The sequence below is a fragment of the Mesoplodon densirostris genome, chromosome 5 (genome assembly GCF_025265405.1).
Source record: "Mesoplodon densirostris isolate mMesDen1 chromosome 5, mMesDen1 primary haplotype, whole genome shotgun sequence".
NCBI classification, from domain to species: Eukaryota; Metazoa; Chordata; class Mammalia; order Artiodactyla; family Ziphiidae; genus Mesoplodon; species Mesoplodon densirostris.
In genome coordinates, this window is record NC_082665.1 from 14,838,573 (window position 1) to 14,855,914 (window position 17,342).

Genomic DNA, 17,342 nt, shown 5'->3' on the forward strand with positions numbered 1-17,342 from the left:
CCACCCTCCCTATCCCACCACTCCAGGCGGTCACAAAGCACCGAGCTGATCTCCCTGTGCTATGCGGCTGCTTCCCACTAGCTATCTACCTTACGTTTGGTAGTGTATATATGTCCATGCCGCTCTTTCACTTTGTCACAGCTTACCCTTCCCCCTCCCCATATCCTCAAGTCCATTCTCAAGTAGGTCTGTGTCTTTATTCCTGTCTTACCTCTATGTTCTTCATGACATTTTTTTTCTTAAATTCCATATATATGTGTTAGCATACAGTATTTGTCTTTCTCTTTCTGACTAACTTCACTCTGTATGACAGACTCTAGGTCTATCCACCTCATTACAAATAGCTCAATTTCATTTCTTTTTATGTCTGAGTAATATTCCATTGTATATATGTGCCACATCTTCTTTACCCATTCATCTGATGATGGACACTTAGGTTGTTTCCATCTCCGGGCTATTGTAAATAGGGCTGCTATGAACATTTTGGTACATGTCTCTTTTTGAATTATGGTTTTCTCAGGGTATATGCCTAGTAGTGGGATTGCTGGGTCATATGGTAGTTCTATTTGTAGTTTTTTAAGGAACCTCCATACCGTTCTCCATAGTGGCTGTACCAATTCACATTCCCACCAGCAGTGCAAGAGTGTTCCCTTTTTTCCGCACCCTCTCCAGCATTTATTGTTTCTAGATTTTTTGATGATGGCCATTCTGACTGGAGTGAGATGATATCTCATTGTAGTTTTGACTTGCCTTTCTCTAACGAGTAAAGATGTTGAAAATCCTTTCATGTGTTTGTTGGCAGTCTGTATATCTTCTGTGGAGAAATGTCGATTTAGGTCTTCTGCCCATTTTTGGATTGGGTTGTTTGTTTTTTTGTTATTGAGCTGCATGAGCTGCTTATAAATTTTGGAGATTAATCCTTTGTCAGTTGCTTCATTTGCAAATATTTTCTCCCATTTGAGGGTTGTCTTTTGGTCTTGTTTATGGTTTCCTTTGCTGTGCAAAAGCTTTGAAGTTTCATTAGGTCCCATGTGTTTATTTTTGTCTTTATTTCCATTTCTCTAGGAGGTGGGTCAAAAAGGATCTTGCTCTGATTTATGACATAGAGTGTTCTGCCTATGTTTTCCTCTAAGAGTTTGATAGTGTCTGGCTTTACGTTTAGGTCTTTAATCCATTTTGAGCTTATTTTTGTGTATGGTGTTAGGGAGTGATCTAATCTCATACTTTTACATGTCCCTATCCAGTTTTCCCAGCACCACTTATTGAAGAGACTGTCCTTTCTCCACTGTACATTCCTGCCTCCTTTATCAAAGATAAGGTGACCATATGTCCATGGGTTAAACTCTGGGCTTTCTATCCTGTTCCATTGATCTATCTTTCTGTTTTTGTGCCAGTACCATATTGTCTTGATTACTGTAGCTTTGTAGTATAGTCTGAAGTCAGGGAGCCTGATTCCTCCAGCTCCATTTTTCGTTCTCAAGATTGCTTTGGCTATTCGGGGTCTTTTGTGTTTCCATACAAATTGAGAAATTTTTTGTTCTAGTTCTCTGAAAAATGCCAGTGGTAGTTTGATAGGGATTGCCTTGAATCTGTAGATTGCTTTGGGTAGAAGAGTCATTTTCACAATGTTGATTCTTCCAATCCAAGAACATGGTAAATCTCTCCATCTATTTGTATCATCTTTAATTTCTTTCATCAGTGTCTTATAATTTTCTGCATACAGGTCTTTTTTCTCCTTAGGTAGGTTCATTCCTAGATATTTTATTCTTTTTGTTGCAATGGTAAATGGGAGTGTTTCCTTGATTTCACTTTCAGATTTTTCATCATTAGTATATAGACATGCCAGAGATTTCTGTGCATTAATTTTGTATCCTGCTACTTTACCAAATTCATTGATTAGCTCTAGTAGTTTTCTGGTAGCATCTTTAGGATTCTCTATGTATAGTATCATGTCATCTGCAAACAGTGACAGCTTTACTTCTTCTTTTCCAATTTGGATTCCTTTTATTTCCTTTTCTTCTCTGATTGCTGTGGCTAAAACTTCCAAAACTAGGTTGAATAAGAGTGGTGAGAGTGGGCAACCTTGTCTTGTTCCTGATCTTACTGGAAATGGTTTCAGTTTTTCACCATTGAGGACGATGCTGGCTGTGGGTTTGTCATATATGGCCTTTATTATGTTGAGGAAAGTTCCCTCTATGCCTACTTTCTGCAGGGTTTTTATCATAAATGGGTGTTGAATTTTGTCGAAAGCTTTCTCTGAATCTATTGAGATGATCATATGGTTTTTCTTCTTCAATTTGTTAATATGGTGTATCACGTTGATTGATTTGCGTATATTGAAGAATCCTTGCATTCCTGGAATAAACCCCGCTTGATCATGGTGTATGATCCTTTTAATGTGCTGTTGGATTCTGTTTGCTAGTATTTTGTTGAGGATTTTTGCATCTATGTTCATCAGTGATATTGGCCTGTAGTTTTCTTTCTTTGTGACATCCTTGTCTGGTTTTGGTATCAAGGTGATGGTGGCCTCGTAGAATGAGTTTGGGAGTGTTCCTCCCTCTGCTATATTTTGGAAGAGTTTCAGAAGGATACATGTTAGCTCTTCTCTAAATGCTTGATAGAATTCGCCTGTGAAGCCATCTGTTCCTGGGCTTTTTTTTGTTGGAAGATTTTTTATCACAGTTTCAATTTCAGTGCTTGTGATTGGTCTGTTCATATTTTCTATTTCTTCCTGATTCAGTCTTGGCAGGTTGTGCATTTCTAAGAATTTGTCCATTTCTTCCAGGTTGTCCATTTTATTGGCATAGAATTGCTTATAGTAATCTCTCATGATCTTTTGTATTTCTGCAGTGTCAGTTGTTACTTCTCCTTTTTCATTTCTAATTCTATTGATTTGAGTCTTCTCCCTTTTTTTCTTGATGATTCTGGGTAATGGTTTATCAATTTTGTTTATCTTCTCAAAGAACCAGCTTTTAGTTTTATTGATCTTTGCTATCGTTTCCTTCATTTCTTTTTCATTTATTTCTGATCTGATTTTTATGATTTCTTTCCTTCTGCTAACTTTGGGATGTTTTTGTTCTTCTTTCTCTAATTGCTTTACGTGCAAGGTTAGGTTTTTTATTCGAGATGTTTCCTGTTTCTTAAGGTGGGATTATATTGCTATAAACTTCCCTCTTAGAACTGCTTTTGCTGCATCCCATAGGTTTTGGGTCATCGTGTCTCCATTGTCATTTGTTTCTAGATATTTTTTAATTTCCTCTTTGATTTCTTCAGTGATCACTTCGTTATTAAGTAGTGTATTGTTTAGCCTCCATGTGTTTGTATGTTTTACAGCTCTTTTCCTGTAATTGATATCTAGTCTCATAGCATTGTGGTCAGAAAAGATACTTGATACAATTTCCATTTTCTTAAATTTACCAAGGCTTGATTTGTGACCCAAGATATGATCTATCCTGGAGAATGTTCCATGAGCACTTGAGAAAAATGTGTATTCTGTTCTTTTTGGATGGAATGTCCTATAAATATCAATTAAGTCCATCTTGTTTAATGTATCATTTAAAGCTTGTGTTTCCTTATTTATTTTCATTTTGGATGATCTGTCCATTGGTGAAAGTGGGGTGTTAAAGTCCCCTACTATGATTGTGTTACTGTCGATTTCTCCTTTTATGGCTGTTAGTATTTTACTTATGTATTGAGGTGCTCCTATGTTTGGTGCATAAATATTTACAATTGTTATATCTTCTTCTTGGATCGATCCCTTGATCATTATGTAGTGTCCTTCTTTGTCTCTTCTAGTAGTCTTTATTTTAAAGTCTATTTTGTCTTATATGAGAATTGCTACTCCAGCTTTCTTTTGGTTTCCATTTGCATGGAATATCTTTTTCCATCCCTTTACTTTCAGTCTGTATGTGTCTCTAGGTTTGAAGTCGGTCTCTTGTAGACAGCATATATATGGGTCTTGTTTTTGTATCCATTCAGCCAATCTGTGACTTTTGGTGGGAGCACTTAGTCCATTTACATTTAAGGTAATTATTGATATGTATGTTCCTATTCCCATTTTCTTAATTGTTTTGGGTTCGTTATTGTAGGTCTTTTCCTTCTGTTGTGTTTCTTGCCTAGAGAAGTTCCTTTAGCATTTGTTGTAAAGCTGGTTTGGTGGTGCTGAACTCTCTCAGCTTTTGCTTGTCTGTAAACGTTTTAATTTCTCCATCAAATCTGAATGAGATCCTTGCTGGGTAGTGGAATCTTGGTTGCAGGTTTTTCTCCTTCATCACTTTAATTATGTCCTGCCACTCCCTTCTGGCTTGTAGAGTTTCTGCTGAGAGATCAGCTGTTATCCTGATGGGGATTCCCTTGTGTGTTATTTGTTGTTTTTGCCTTGCTGCTTTTAATATGATTTCTTTGTGTTTAATTTTTGACAGTTTGATTAATATGTGTCTTGGTGTATTTCTCCTTGGATTTATTCTGTATGGGACTCTCTGTGCCTCCTGGACTTGATTAACTATTTCCTTTCCCATATTAGGGAAGTTTTCAACTATAATCTCTTCAAATATTTTCTCAGTCCCTTTCTTTTTCTCTTCTTCTTCTGGAACCCCTATAATTCGAATGTTGGTGTGTTTAATGTTGACCCAGAGGTCTCTGAGACTGTCCTCTGTTCTTTTCATTCTTTTTTCTTTATTTTGCTCTGCAGCATTTATTTCCACTATTTTATCTTCCACCTCACTTATCCGTTCTTCTGCCTCAGTTATTCTGCTATTGATCCCATCTAGAGTATTTTTTATTTCATGTTTTGTGTTTTTAATCGATGCTTGATTCATCTTTAGTTCTTGTAGGTCCTTGTTAACTGTTTCTTGCATTTTGTCTATTCTATTTCCAAGATTTTGGATCTGGGAAATAGAATCTTTGATCAACTTTACTATCATTATTCTGAATTCTTTTTCAGGTAGACTGCCTATTACCTCTTCATTTGTTAGGTCTGGTGCGTTTTTATCTTGCTCCTTCTCCTGCTGTGTGTTTTTCTGTCTTCTCATTTTGCTTATCTTACTGTGTTTGGGGTCTCCTTTTTGCAGGCTGCAGGCTCATAGTTCCCGTTGTTTTTGGTGTCTGTCTCCAGTGGCTAAGGTTGGTTTAGTGGGTTACTAGTGGAGGGGTGGAGGGGACTACTGCCTGTGTTCTGGTGGATGAGGCTGGATCTTGTCTTTCTCGTGGGCAGGTCCACGTCTGATGGTGTGTTTTGGGGTGTCTGTGGACTTTTTATGATTTTAGGCCACCTCTCTGCTAATGGGTGGCGTTGTGTTCCTGTCTTGCTAGTTGTTTGGCATAGGGTGTCCAGCACTGTAGCTTGCTGGTCGTTGAGTGAAGCTGGGTGTTGGTGTTGAGATGGAGATCTCTGGAAGATTTTCGCCATTTGATATTATGTTGAGCTGGGAGGTTTCTTGTGGACCAGTGTCCTGAAGTTGGCTCTCCCACCTCAGAGGCACAGCACTGACTCCTAGCTCCTCAATTTGGGATGATTTGTTGTCCATTCATGTATTCCACAGATGCAGGGTACATCAAGTTGATTGTGGAGCTTTAATCCGCTGCTTCTGAGGCTGCTGGGAGAGGTTTCCCTTTCTCTTCTTTGTTCTCACAGCTCCTGGGTCTCAGCTTTGGATTTGGCCCCGCCTCTGCGTGTAGGTCGCCGGAGGGCGTCTGTTCTTCGCTCAGACAGGACAGGGTTAAAGGAGCAGCCTCTTCGGGGACTCTGGCTCACTCAGGCCAGGCGGGAGGGAGGGGCACGGAGTGCGGGGTGAGCCTGCAGCGGCAGAGGTCGGCGTGACATTGCACCAGCCTGAGGCACGCCCTGCGTTCTCCCAGGGAAACCACCCATGGATCCCGGGACACCGGCATTGGCGGGCTGCACAGTCTCCCAGAAGGGCAGTGTGGACAGTGAACTGCGCTCGCACACAGGTTTCTTGGCGGCGGCAGCAGCAGCCCCAGCGTCCCACACCCGTCACTGGGCTCCGCGCTTTCAGTCGTGACTCGCGCCCGTCTGTGGAGCCCCTTTAAGCAGCGCTCTTAATCCCCTCTCCTCGCGCACCAGGAAACCAAGAGGGAAGAAAAAGTCTCTTGCCTCTTCGGCAGCTCCAGAGTTTTCCCGGACTCCCTGCCGGCTAGCTGTGGCTCATTAGCCCCCTTCCGGCTCAGTTCTCGCCGCCAGTCCCAGTCCTCTCCCTGCACTCTGACCGAAGCCCGAGCCTCAGCTTCCAGCGCCGCCGGGGCAAGCAGACAAGCCTCTTGGGCTGGTGAGTGCAGCTCGGCACCGATCCTCTGTGCGGGAATCTCTCCGCTTTGCGCAACCCACGTATGTGGGGAGTTTCTTGCCTTTTGGGAGGTCTGGGGTCTTCTGCCAGCGTTCAGTAGGTGTTCTGTAGGAGTTGTTCCACGTGTAGCTGTATTTCTGGTGTATCCGTGGGGAGGACGGTGATCTCCGCGTCTTACTCTTCCGCCATCTTACCCGGAAGTAAGCAAGATATTTCTTAACAATCAATCTGTCAGACTACCAGGAGGATACACATTATTTCATTAGTTTTTTAAATGTTACACTAAGGCCACACCATCTAATAGAGTAGGCACTAGCCACATATATCAAATTCAATTTGCATACATTCAATTCAATTAAATTAAAATTCAGTTCCTCAGTCATATTCATCACATTTCAAGTGCACAACAGATTACACGTGGCTAATGGATACCAAATATTGGAAATTGCAGGTAAAAAATATTTTCACCATCAAAGAAAGTTCTATTGGGCAGTGCTGCCTTAAAGATCACAGCCGATTGTTGATTTGTTAATATAAATTCACATTTTTACTGTTCTCTGTACAATGAAAGAATGTTAGAAATCTTAAGGCCACTTATCCTTACCCCAATTCATGTATTATTATGTTAGTATTTTCATTTTATGTATGCTTATGCATACTGATAAATATTTGTCCCCATGTTTTTACAGGCAGTATTTGCTTAAATGTACCCAATATATATATTTTTATTTACTCTTTATTCCTTCCTACATCTTTTTGCTATAGGCGAGGATCATTTTGCTTTTGACTATGTATAACTTTTGACTATATATTTTTGTGCTGGAAGGCTAGTGACAAGATCTCGAAGTTTTCAATTGTCTGAAAATATCTGTATTTCTATTTCCTATTTGAAACAGATACACACTAGTCGTGTATTCTAGTTTTAAATTGTTCTTTCATCACAAATTTGAGGCTATTTAATTGTTTTCCTACCTTCCCCTTTCTATATGTTTAGAGTTCAGTTGTCAATTTTACTGTTGCTATTTGTGTGTGTGAGTGTGAGTGTGAGTGTGTGTGTGTGTGTGTGTGTGTGTGTGTGTGTGTGGTATGCAGGCCTCTCACTGTTGTGGCCTCTCCCGTGGTGGAGCACAGGCTCTGGATGCGCAGGCTCAGCGGCCATGGCTCACGGGCCCATCCACTCCACGGCATGTGGGATCTTCCCGGACCGGGGCACGAACCCGTATCTCCTGCATCGGCAGGCAGACTCTCAACCACTGCGCCACCAGGGAAGCCCAGTTATTCCTTTTTTGAAGGGATGTGATGTGAGTTCCAGTACAGATCTGTACCTGTCACAGTCCACCATTTTCACCTTGAGGGTCAACTTATCAGGAGAGAGATTCTCTGTAGCTCTGGTTGGCCTCTCTTCCTGAGGGGAAATGTTCAAGAGTGACTGGGTGGGATGAAACGTAGACTCTGTCACTGCATTTGAACTTGGAGCTGGGGTGGGTACTCATTATTTTCCTCCTTCACAATCTACTAGAAATTTGCTTCACCCTCAGCTACCACTTCTATTTGTCTCAGTGGATTTCTTGGTGGTATTACCTATGCCCTTTCCTAAGAGGTATGAACACTGATAAGCATACCCTTTTTTTGCTATAGTTACTGCATATGACAAATCACATCCTCAACTGGGCAGGGATTTTCAAGGGCCATCTAAGTAGATCGACTGAGCTCCACACATACACCTTCTTACCCTCACTCTGTAACAGTAACCTTACTATTTTCTACTAAACAGGATCATCTACCCTTGGATTAGATGGTAACTCTTTTTATTTATTTATTTATTTTTGGCTTGCTGGTACCTGAAACAAGAAACTCAAAGTACTCAGCCAGCAGTCATAATTGCAGTTCAATGATACCTTTGATATGTCCATTAGGAAGTCTATCTTTGGAAACAGGTGTTCTATCTTGGAAATTCCAGTTGCAGAAATAGGAAGCATAAAGTTCTTAAATGGGTCACTGGGGATGAGAGTAAGTGGATATTTGGGACCCAATCTTTGAGGACATTATTTCCATGCTCCAAGCAAACTTCAGCTTTGCTGTCAGTGGGGCTATTTAATGCTCTATCAGGCAGAGAGCTTCAGGGTCCTGTGGTTTTTGACATAACTTGTGGATCCCACTTCTCTGTGTCTCTACTATGAAGTGGATTTCCTGATTAGATCCTGCCTTGTGAGGAATTCCATGCTGGTGGATCAAGTTTTTCATTAGCTCCTGAATAATATTGCTGCTGAGATAAGCACAAAAAGCAGAGGCTTACTCTGAATAGGTAGCTATGTGTTTGAGGAGGAACCACTGATCTGTTCATGGCACAAGGGGGCCATGTTAACTTGCAACCAAGTGACCGGTTGGTCTCCTTGAGGAATAGTGCCATACTGGGAGTTTAGCATTAGCCTCCGTTGCTGAGAGATTGGACATTTGTAGTGGCATTCATTATATGAGATTTGTAAGTGGGAGCTTATGCTCTTGGACCCATTCATAGCCTCTCTGGTCACTTATTCACATGCTCATCTTGCCAGCATTGTGAGGACTTCTGGCAAAGGCAAGCTAGCTCGACTGACAGTCATTTTGTCAACTTGAGTTTTTAGTTGCTCTTCCATGATAGATGCATTCTGGTGGGCATTAAGAAGAAATACAGAGATCTTGACACTTTGGACCTACATACATATATCCATCCATATGTCTCTATACCAGATTTTATTGTCTGAATATTATATATTCTCCCTTCCAGGTTTTTAACTAGCTGGTCTGGTCAGTTGCAACTGTCCAGGAATCTAGATGTATCATCAACTGGGACCACTTTTCTCTTTTCTATAAAGTGGATAACCAGGGACTAGACATATGATTCTACACATAGAGAAACTATTTTTTTCTCATCATGGTGTTTAAAGGCATCCATGCAATGAGGCAATCCATCTGCAAGCCTTGCTTGGGCTTTTCCCTTCCTCCTTCAGCTGGTCATTTGAGGCACCAAATGTGACCACACATGTGATCTGAGAAAGAGGTGGTGGTGCAATGCTGGTCGGTGACATGGGGGTCTGAGCTTCTGCTCATGGAGCCTGCTTTCTCGTTCTGCTAGTGTCCATTCCTGTAAGAGCTATTTCTGTCTTACAGTGGATTGCTACTGAATCCACCTGACTTCATGACTTGGAAGTTTCAACAGAACGCATCTCACGATGGACAGCTACAGATGCATGATCACTTGTCCCAGTGTCAAATTTTGTATCTCTAGCAGGTCCAAGTAGTTTCCAAAGATCTGAGTATCGAAAGATATGTTAATTTTCAACTACAGATTATAAGACCTTGTTCTACAACTTTATTTGCCTGCATTGTGATTTTCCCACCGAGGTGTGCCGTAACCTCCACATTGCAGTTTTATTTTATTTTATTTTTATTTTCTTCAATACCACCGATTCCACTAACAGCCTATGGTCTGCCAGATTGTTTGACCCAACCAGTAGGGTTGCTTGCATCTGAGACTAGACTTACAGAATCCTTTCCTGCTCCTGGTCTAAAGGAAGTTTTGTATATAGGCCAGAGAGGTACTTCTACTTGGGGAGTATGTTTGTTGCAGAACCACATAAAGCCTACCAGATGCTCTGTTACTTTATTTGTAGTAGGGGATTTAAGAGATTTAACTGTTTGTTACATATTTTATATTTTTTACATTATGCTATATATTTAATATGAATATATTTATATAAAAATGGAAATATAATGACATACTATTTTACATAATATTTGACAAAAGTTTTATTTTATAAAGTATTTTTAAATGCTTAAGTAAGTAGAAAATAGAATGAAAAAGAGCAGTCAGAAAACTATTTTAACAGTATGAATAAGAGAAGATGAATCCTAAGATTAATGTGATCCAAAACTCAAGGTATCCAAAACAATGATGTGAAAGAGACCTATTATACCTCTCTAGCTGGTTTTCCATTAGTAATCCATACAAATTGTAACTTGATTTTCAATAATTTCCAGAACACAAGTATCTTTGTACATCTCTGCTTTGATCATTTTATTTCACCTTCTCAGAATTCTCCTTATTCTCTCCCATGTTGCTTGCATCTTCACTTCTTATATTAGTCCTCATCTATCATATAGATAGATGGTTTTATTTGGTTTTATTGTAAGACTGGGACCTAGAGCGAGCCCTTAATGGGCTTTGAGTCTTCATTTCCTTCTGTGTAAAATAACTAGTTCATAAAATGTGTGTTTCTCATGATTCTTATAGCGATCTGAAAAATGATGAGTAGGAAAATTCTTTGAAACTTTTTCTTTATCTCAGTATAAAGATACTGTCTTTTTGTTTTTTGTTTTAGACTTATCATTATGTTGCCTAACTTAGCACTAGGCTGTTTTCTGAAATATGTGACCTATAAAATGTCAGATTGGCTACATAAAACATAAAAACGAGGAGTGTGTAAATGTGTGTTGCAATATGAATGAAATAGTGACTTCGGATGGTTTGAAAGCCTTGTTTTCTCCAGCCAGGTTTAATTTGGATCTTGGATCCAATAAGGTGAAACTCTACATCTCATGAACCTAATTAATTCTCTCCAAATATAATTGGCTTCCTCTTTACACCTGTGAAGAAATCAATTCCATACAAAGGTACTCAGTGAGATGAAGGGATAAGGTTTTCTGCCACCCAACGTTGACTGAATCAAAGAACGCTCTCTAAACTAATGTACAAAACTTCTCATATAACCTATAATTTTCCCCATTCAGTTGTATTTTCCAAATGGCTTGCTTTTCTCCTTCAGTCAGCAAACATCAAGGCCTCATATTCTTTGAAGAACATGTGCTCTATGCCACTCCTGAGATTATTATTCACGTGAAGTTTATGCATGCAATGTAAGGATTTCAGAAAACAGAAGTTTTGAAGAAGAAAATGTTGAAACCCTCAAATAACTTAGTTCAAACCTATCAATGTTAGTTTTCCAAAGTTTGCTTTCAGAGGTATAGTAAACGTTAACTCAAAAGCAGCCTCCAAAAAAAGCAAAAGCCAAAAAAAAAAAAAAAAGAAAAAACACGCTTAACTAGTTAAAACTAACAATAAACTTAGTAGCACATTTGCAAGCCAAATTGAATGAGTTTATTAGATTATATTCATTTAGGTTTTTATCCATTTTGTGAATAAAATGCATGAACAAGGATCACATTACTTCATTAACATTAATTCATTGTTTGTTAACATGAATTTCATTAATTGATTTAGTAATATATTTCATTCAGTTTTCTAATTCCGTTAATTTATTCCATAAACTTAATCATAAGTTCAGTATACGTGGCAGACAGTTTTTTGGTCAGTATTTTACGAATGGAAAAAAGGTGAAGAACAGTTGATCCTCCCGAAGATCATGAAGATGATAGAAGCTCTGTATAGAGGTTGGACACATTGCTCACATCTGAATGTTCCACAAGCTGATCAATAGAAGGCAGATCCACAGATTGGTCTGTAACACAGTGATTGGCAACTCCTAGCAGCAAAGCAGGATGGGCGGCAGAAGCCGGATCTATGGCTCAGCCAAGGGAAGGCATAGACTTCATAACCCAGGGGTCTGAAGCCATGGGATCCAAAGCCCAGTGTGTAGCAGCTTCTGGATCCATAGCCCAAGGAGCAGCCTCTGCTGGACCGAGAGCCCAGAGACCCAGCATAAGTTGTGCAGCAAGGACTGTAGATCATGGAGGTCCTTGGATGGTAGCAGGAGGTCTGGCAGGGACTGGATAGCCCAGAGGATGTGAAGCACCTGATGGGCTCATAGAAGCCACGCCGGAGAGAGGAGCCCAGACGGCAGGAGCGGGGAGAGCAGTGATCAGTGCTGTAGACCAGGTCGCCGATGTAAGAAGACCCACAGGAGGAGCTTGAGTAGCGCAGGTGGTCCCCAAGGGAGCAGGAGGAGAAGTTTCCTGAGCATGGATAGTAGGACATGTTGAGAGGAGTTGTGATTTCCAATGTGTGACAATGAGAAGATTCTGAGGTTTAATGTTACTCCCTGGAATGGGGTGTTTTTATACTCTTAGCCATGGGCGTGACATTCTACACAGTCACCTTTGTCACGCTTGCAATCTCTCATCTCTGTATGTGTAATTCAATAATATTTTCTGTAATTGCAGATGAAAAATTCATTTCATCTCATATTCATGTGTCAACTCACCGTGTTGTTAAAACACTCAGCTAATGACCTGTTCCAAAGTCAGCAATTCTATGACGACATGCCTTTGATGCCATCTCATCATGACCAGAAAATCCCCTTCTCTTCTCACTGGCCAAGATTCTTTGTTCATTTGACTGTATGTTGCCTGGGGGATGCTTAGCTCTTAGGGAAGGGATTAAGATGAATTATTTTTTTTTCCTGTGGAATAAAGGCACCCTATTTGCCACCAATGATTTTCTTTCCCTAACTTTATTTCATTGCCTAAAATTATTTTTATATATTTTATTATAAAATTACTTCTCAAATTCTTTAGAAAGAGAAAATAGATCAGGTAAATTGAATAAGAAATATGGTGGATCACAGAGATAAACCAGAACAAATGTTTAGAGGCAAAAATGACTAAAGAAGTCTACTTTGAAGCAGAGACTCAGGGGATGCCAATATGTGCACATGTGTAAAGACTCAGAGTCAAATATTTTAGAGGCGAGAGGAGATAAGTAGTGACTTTATGGGGTTTTCTATCTCTGTAGATTAAATTAAAATGTTCAATATGAGCATAGTTTATGGCTTTTCATATACATATTGTCCCTTTTGACATCTATATTTAAAATTTCCTAGAGGTCTTTCTTATCTAGAACAACTCCCATCAAGCAATACCTCTGAACATTTCTACCTTCAGATTCTTTCATATGATTTTCTTTTTCACTGTAAGGCATACTTTTTGTCTACTCTATTCCTTTAAGATTATTTTTCCACTATAAAATATCGAAATATCTTCTTTTTATAGAGCTTTCCATAACAGGTAAACCTGAACAAAATGAATATTGAAGGATTTTCTCAAAGTAAAATACAATAATCTCAGAGGGAAATTTGGAATTGCAGGAGGGGTAAAGAAGACTGAGATATGAATGAATTATGTCTAAATGCACATTCTACACAGCACTAATAATTTGGTTCTTAATATATTAGAAGAAGTGAACAGTAATAAATTAAGAATGATCATTAAAATCTAAGATTTTGCTTAAAAATTAAAAGCCTGGAAAAAATAACAAAAGAGTAAAATTATAGCATTAAACCATTTTATTACTCCTCAAATGCATGAAAAGAGACAAAAAGAAACATAAAAGATGGAATAAATAACAATAAAATAGTAAATATGTAGGTAGAAATCTGACTGTATCAATAATTAAGTTAAATATAATATGACAAATAGTCCATATAAAAGACTTAGAATATCAGACTGGAATGAAAATCAAAACTGTTTTCTACATAAAAGAGATTCTCTTAAATATGAGGAAACAGAAAAGGAAACATAAAAGATATATCAGGGAAAAGAAACAAAAATTCTATTTCTACTTTGTTAATCTCAAATTTTCTATATGTTAAGATGTTTATTGTATATTAAGCAAGATATTTCTTAACAATCAATCTGTCAGACTACCAGGAGGATACACATTATCTCATTAGTTATTTAAATGTTACACTAAGGCCACACCATCCAATAGAGTAGGCACTAGCCACATATATCAATTTCAATTTGAATACTTTAAATTAAATTAAATTAAAATTCAATTCCTCAGTCATATTCATCCCGTTTCAAGTGCACAACAGATAAGCAATGCTAATGGGTACCAAATATTGGAAATTGCAGATAAAACATATTTTCACCATCAAAGAAAGTTCTATTGGGCAGTGCTGCCTTAAAGATCACAGCCGATTGTTGATTTGTTAATATAAATTCATATTTTTACTGTTTTCTGTACAATGCAAGAATGTTAGAAATCTTAAGGCCATTTTTCCTTACGCCAATTCATGTGTTATTATGTTAGTGTTTTCATTTTATGTATGCTTATGCATACTGTAAATATTTGTCCCCATGTTTTTACAGGCAATATTTGTTTAAATGTTCTCAATATATATATTTTTATTTACTCTAAGTTCCTTCCTACACCTTTTTGCTATAGGCAAGAGTCATTTTGCTTTTGACTATGTGTAACTTTTAACTATATATTTTTGTGCTGGAAGGGTAGTGACAAGTTCTCGAAGTTTTCAATTGTCTGAAAATATCTGTATTTCTATTTCCTTTTTGAATCAGATACTCTCTAGTCATGTATTCTAGTTTTAAATTGTTCTTTCTTCACAAATTTGAGGCTATTTGTTTTCCTACGTTCCCCTTTCTATATATTTATAGTTCAGTTGTCAATTTTATTGTTTCTTTTTCTGAAGGTAACTTGATGTTTTACCCGTGGGTTGTTTTACATCTTTTTCTTATTTTTCTTGTTAGTTTGACTCCCTTGTGCCTAGGTGTGGGCCTTTCTTCATGTTTGTCATACATCTGTTTTGTAACATTTCTTGACTTTGTGAGTTGATTTTCCTCTATTTGGAAAATTCTATCGGGATCTGTTTCTATTCCATGCTTCTTCTGTTAGATTTGGTGATGTCTTGACTTCTCAATGGCTGTTAGTTTTTCATAGAATATCAACGTGTATATATATATATTTATATATATATGTATATATATGTGTGTGTCTGTGTATAAATATACATATATATGTATTTATACACACACACAACTTGGTTTAGGACTCCATTTGAAATTTTTCGACCTTTCCTTATTCTCCATGTTCCATATGCTCTTGAGTGCTCTTCTTAACATTTTAGTTTGAACGTACTCTTCTGAACAATCTCTAATTGTTTCTTCAGTTATGTCTAATTTATTTGTAATCCAATTGTAACCAATCTACATTTAATTTATTGCATTTTTTAATTTTAGAATTTCTACTTGATTCTTTTAATATGTTTCAATGTTCTGAAAATTTTCTATCTCTTTATTTCCTAAGCATATGGATTATAGTTATAAAATCTATGACTTACCTTTCCATTTACTGAATCCCTTGTAAGTCTGTTTATACCACATAACACATATTTTGCTTTTAATAATTTCTTAACTTCTTGAAGTTTGATAAATTTTCCTTGGATATCAAACTATGACTATATCTGTATCATCTATATATTCATCTATATTTACATATTCATTTATAGCTATATATTCATTGGTAATTATAGCTATATAAAACTATATCTATAACAGTGTCTATGTGCGGATCCACATCCTACAAGGGAATCAATCTAATTCCTGATTCTGATATATTCTGTTCAAACAGTACTCTTCCACCAGTTATAGTCTGAGTAAGAAAAATATCTGAGGTCCTCTAAAATTTGTTCAAATCCCCAACTTTGTAGGATTTCAGAACCTATTCCCATGTTCATATTGATCTTTTCATATTATCTCTTTTATCTATCACAAACCCTAGTCAATAAACACTTTTATCTATTACAATCACATAAACAATAATAATAAACAAGTAACAACAATAAACATAGCTGGATATCAGAATCAATTAATTTTTTAGATTATAATGACTTTTCACACAATTTTGGAAGAAAACACAATGTCAATTCTATCTGCAATGCAGACTTTAGACTTTATTTTGAGTTAGTACTTTAATAATAAAAATTTTTAGATAAAGTTTGTCAGCCAATATTTAAGACCAGAGACAAGGTGACAATTTGATAATTAGAAATAAGAGGGTAATTCTTTCTGTAGATGATGAAAACAATAAAGGTTATGAATAGAGTCATTGAAGACATTGGACAAGATTAAAAATTATGTATGATGATCAGTAGGAGCCAGATCCACAGGTTGGTCTCTAACAAGGCTGGAAGTTCCCAGAAGTGAAGTAGGATGGGTAGCAGAATCTAGATCCATAGTTTGGAGAAGGGAAACCATGGACTCTGCAAGCCATGGGTCTGAAGCTACTGGAACCACAGCCTGGTAAGTAGGAGCTTCCAGATCCATAGCCCAGGGAGCAGCTGTTGCTGGACCCAAAGCCTAGAGACCCAGAATAAGTTGTCTGAGAGGGCCTGCAGAGTGTGGAGATTCTTGAGTGGTAGCAGGATATCTGGATAGGTCTAGACACCACATAGAATATCTGATACCTAGTGGGTTTACATCAGGCTTCCTGACAGCCACTGTAGAGAGAGGAGCCCAGCTGGCAGGTAGTGGGAGAGCAGAGGTCAGTACCAGTCACAGTATACCAGGTTACTGGGGTAAGAAGAGCCCCAGGAGCAGCTTGAATAGCACAGGTGGTCCCCAAAGGAGAGAGAGGAGAAGTTTCCAGAGCAGCGGTTGTAGGACATATTGACAGGAGATGTGAGTTCAGCTGAATTACAGTGAGAAGATTCTGAGTTTGAATATTACTCCTGGACTGTGGTATTTATATATTCACAGTAATGGGTGTGGCACCTTACAGTAACTTCTTTTCCATATTTGAGCCCACTCATTTGCTTACATGTAACTCAGTAATTCTTTTTGTAATAGCAGTTAACTAACTCCCTTCATCTTATGTTTATAAGTGAACTTGTTTTTATAGCTCTATGTCAATGAATTACATCTGTGTTATGAATGGTCTGACAGTATGGAATTAATGTCTACTTCATCATGGCCAAGGAAGCCCCTCTTATTTTCTTGGGCAATAACTACTTGTATATCTACTCCTGGTTGTGCTGGGGAAGGTTTTCTTCCTAGATTGGGGACTGCAATGCTGTCATCTCCCTTTTGTACCAATTGTCAAGAGGCAGAAATCAGGTCTTGATGAGAAACCTTACAAAGATTGCATTTATAGCAAACCATTGATTCTCACTCTCAAGCATAATTTTCCATCTTACTTACTTACTATTTCCAATTTGCTTAACTATTAGCAGTGCTTACTATGTCCAACCTAGAAGAGTCATATAAAATACGCCAAAGGGGTTGAGAGAGCTCACTAGGAATGGGGAT

At 38.1% G+C, this 17,342-nt stretch overlaps 1 protein-coding gene and 1 pseudogene across 1 annotated transcript; both read right to left on the reverse strand.

Moving 5' to 3' along the window:
* Positions 1–11,772: 11,772 nt before the first annotated feature.
* LOC132491139 (keratin-associated protein 13-1-like) lies at positions 11,773–12,318 on the reverse strand. The gene has a single exon (XM_060099981.1). The coding sequence runs from the start codon at positions 12,274–12,276 to the stop codon at positions 11,773–11,775; it is 504 nt and encodes a 167-aa protein (XP_059955964.1). The 5' UTR covers positions 12,277–12,318.
* Positions 12,319–16,182: 3,864 nt separating this feature from the next.
* On the reverse strand, positions 16,183–16,702 carry LOC132491183 (keratin-associated protein 13-1-like; annotated as a pseudogene).
* Between the last annotated feature and the right edge of the window lie 640 nt (positions 16,703–17,342).

Bases quoted from the DNA above. Each gene is read 5' to 3' on its own strand.
- LOC132491139 (XM_060099981.1), bottom strand. From the start codon at position 12,276: ATGTCCTACTATCCATGCTCAGGAAACTTCTCCTCCTGCTCCCTTGGG.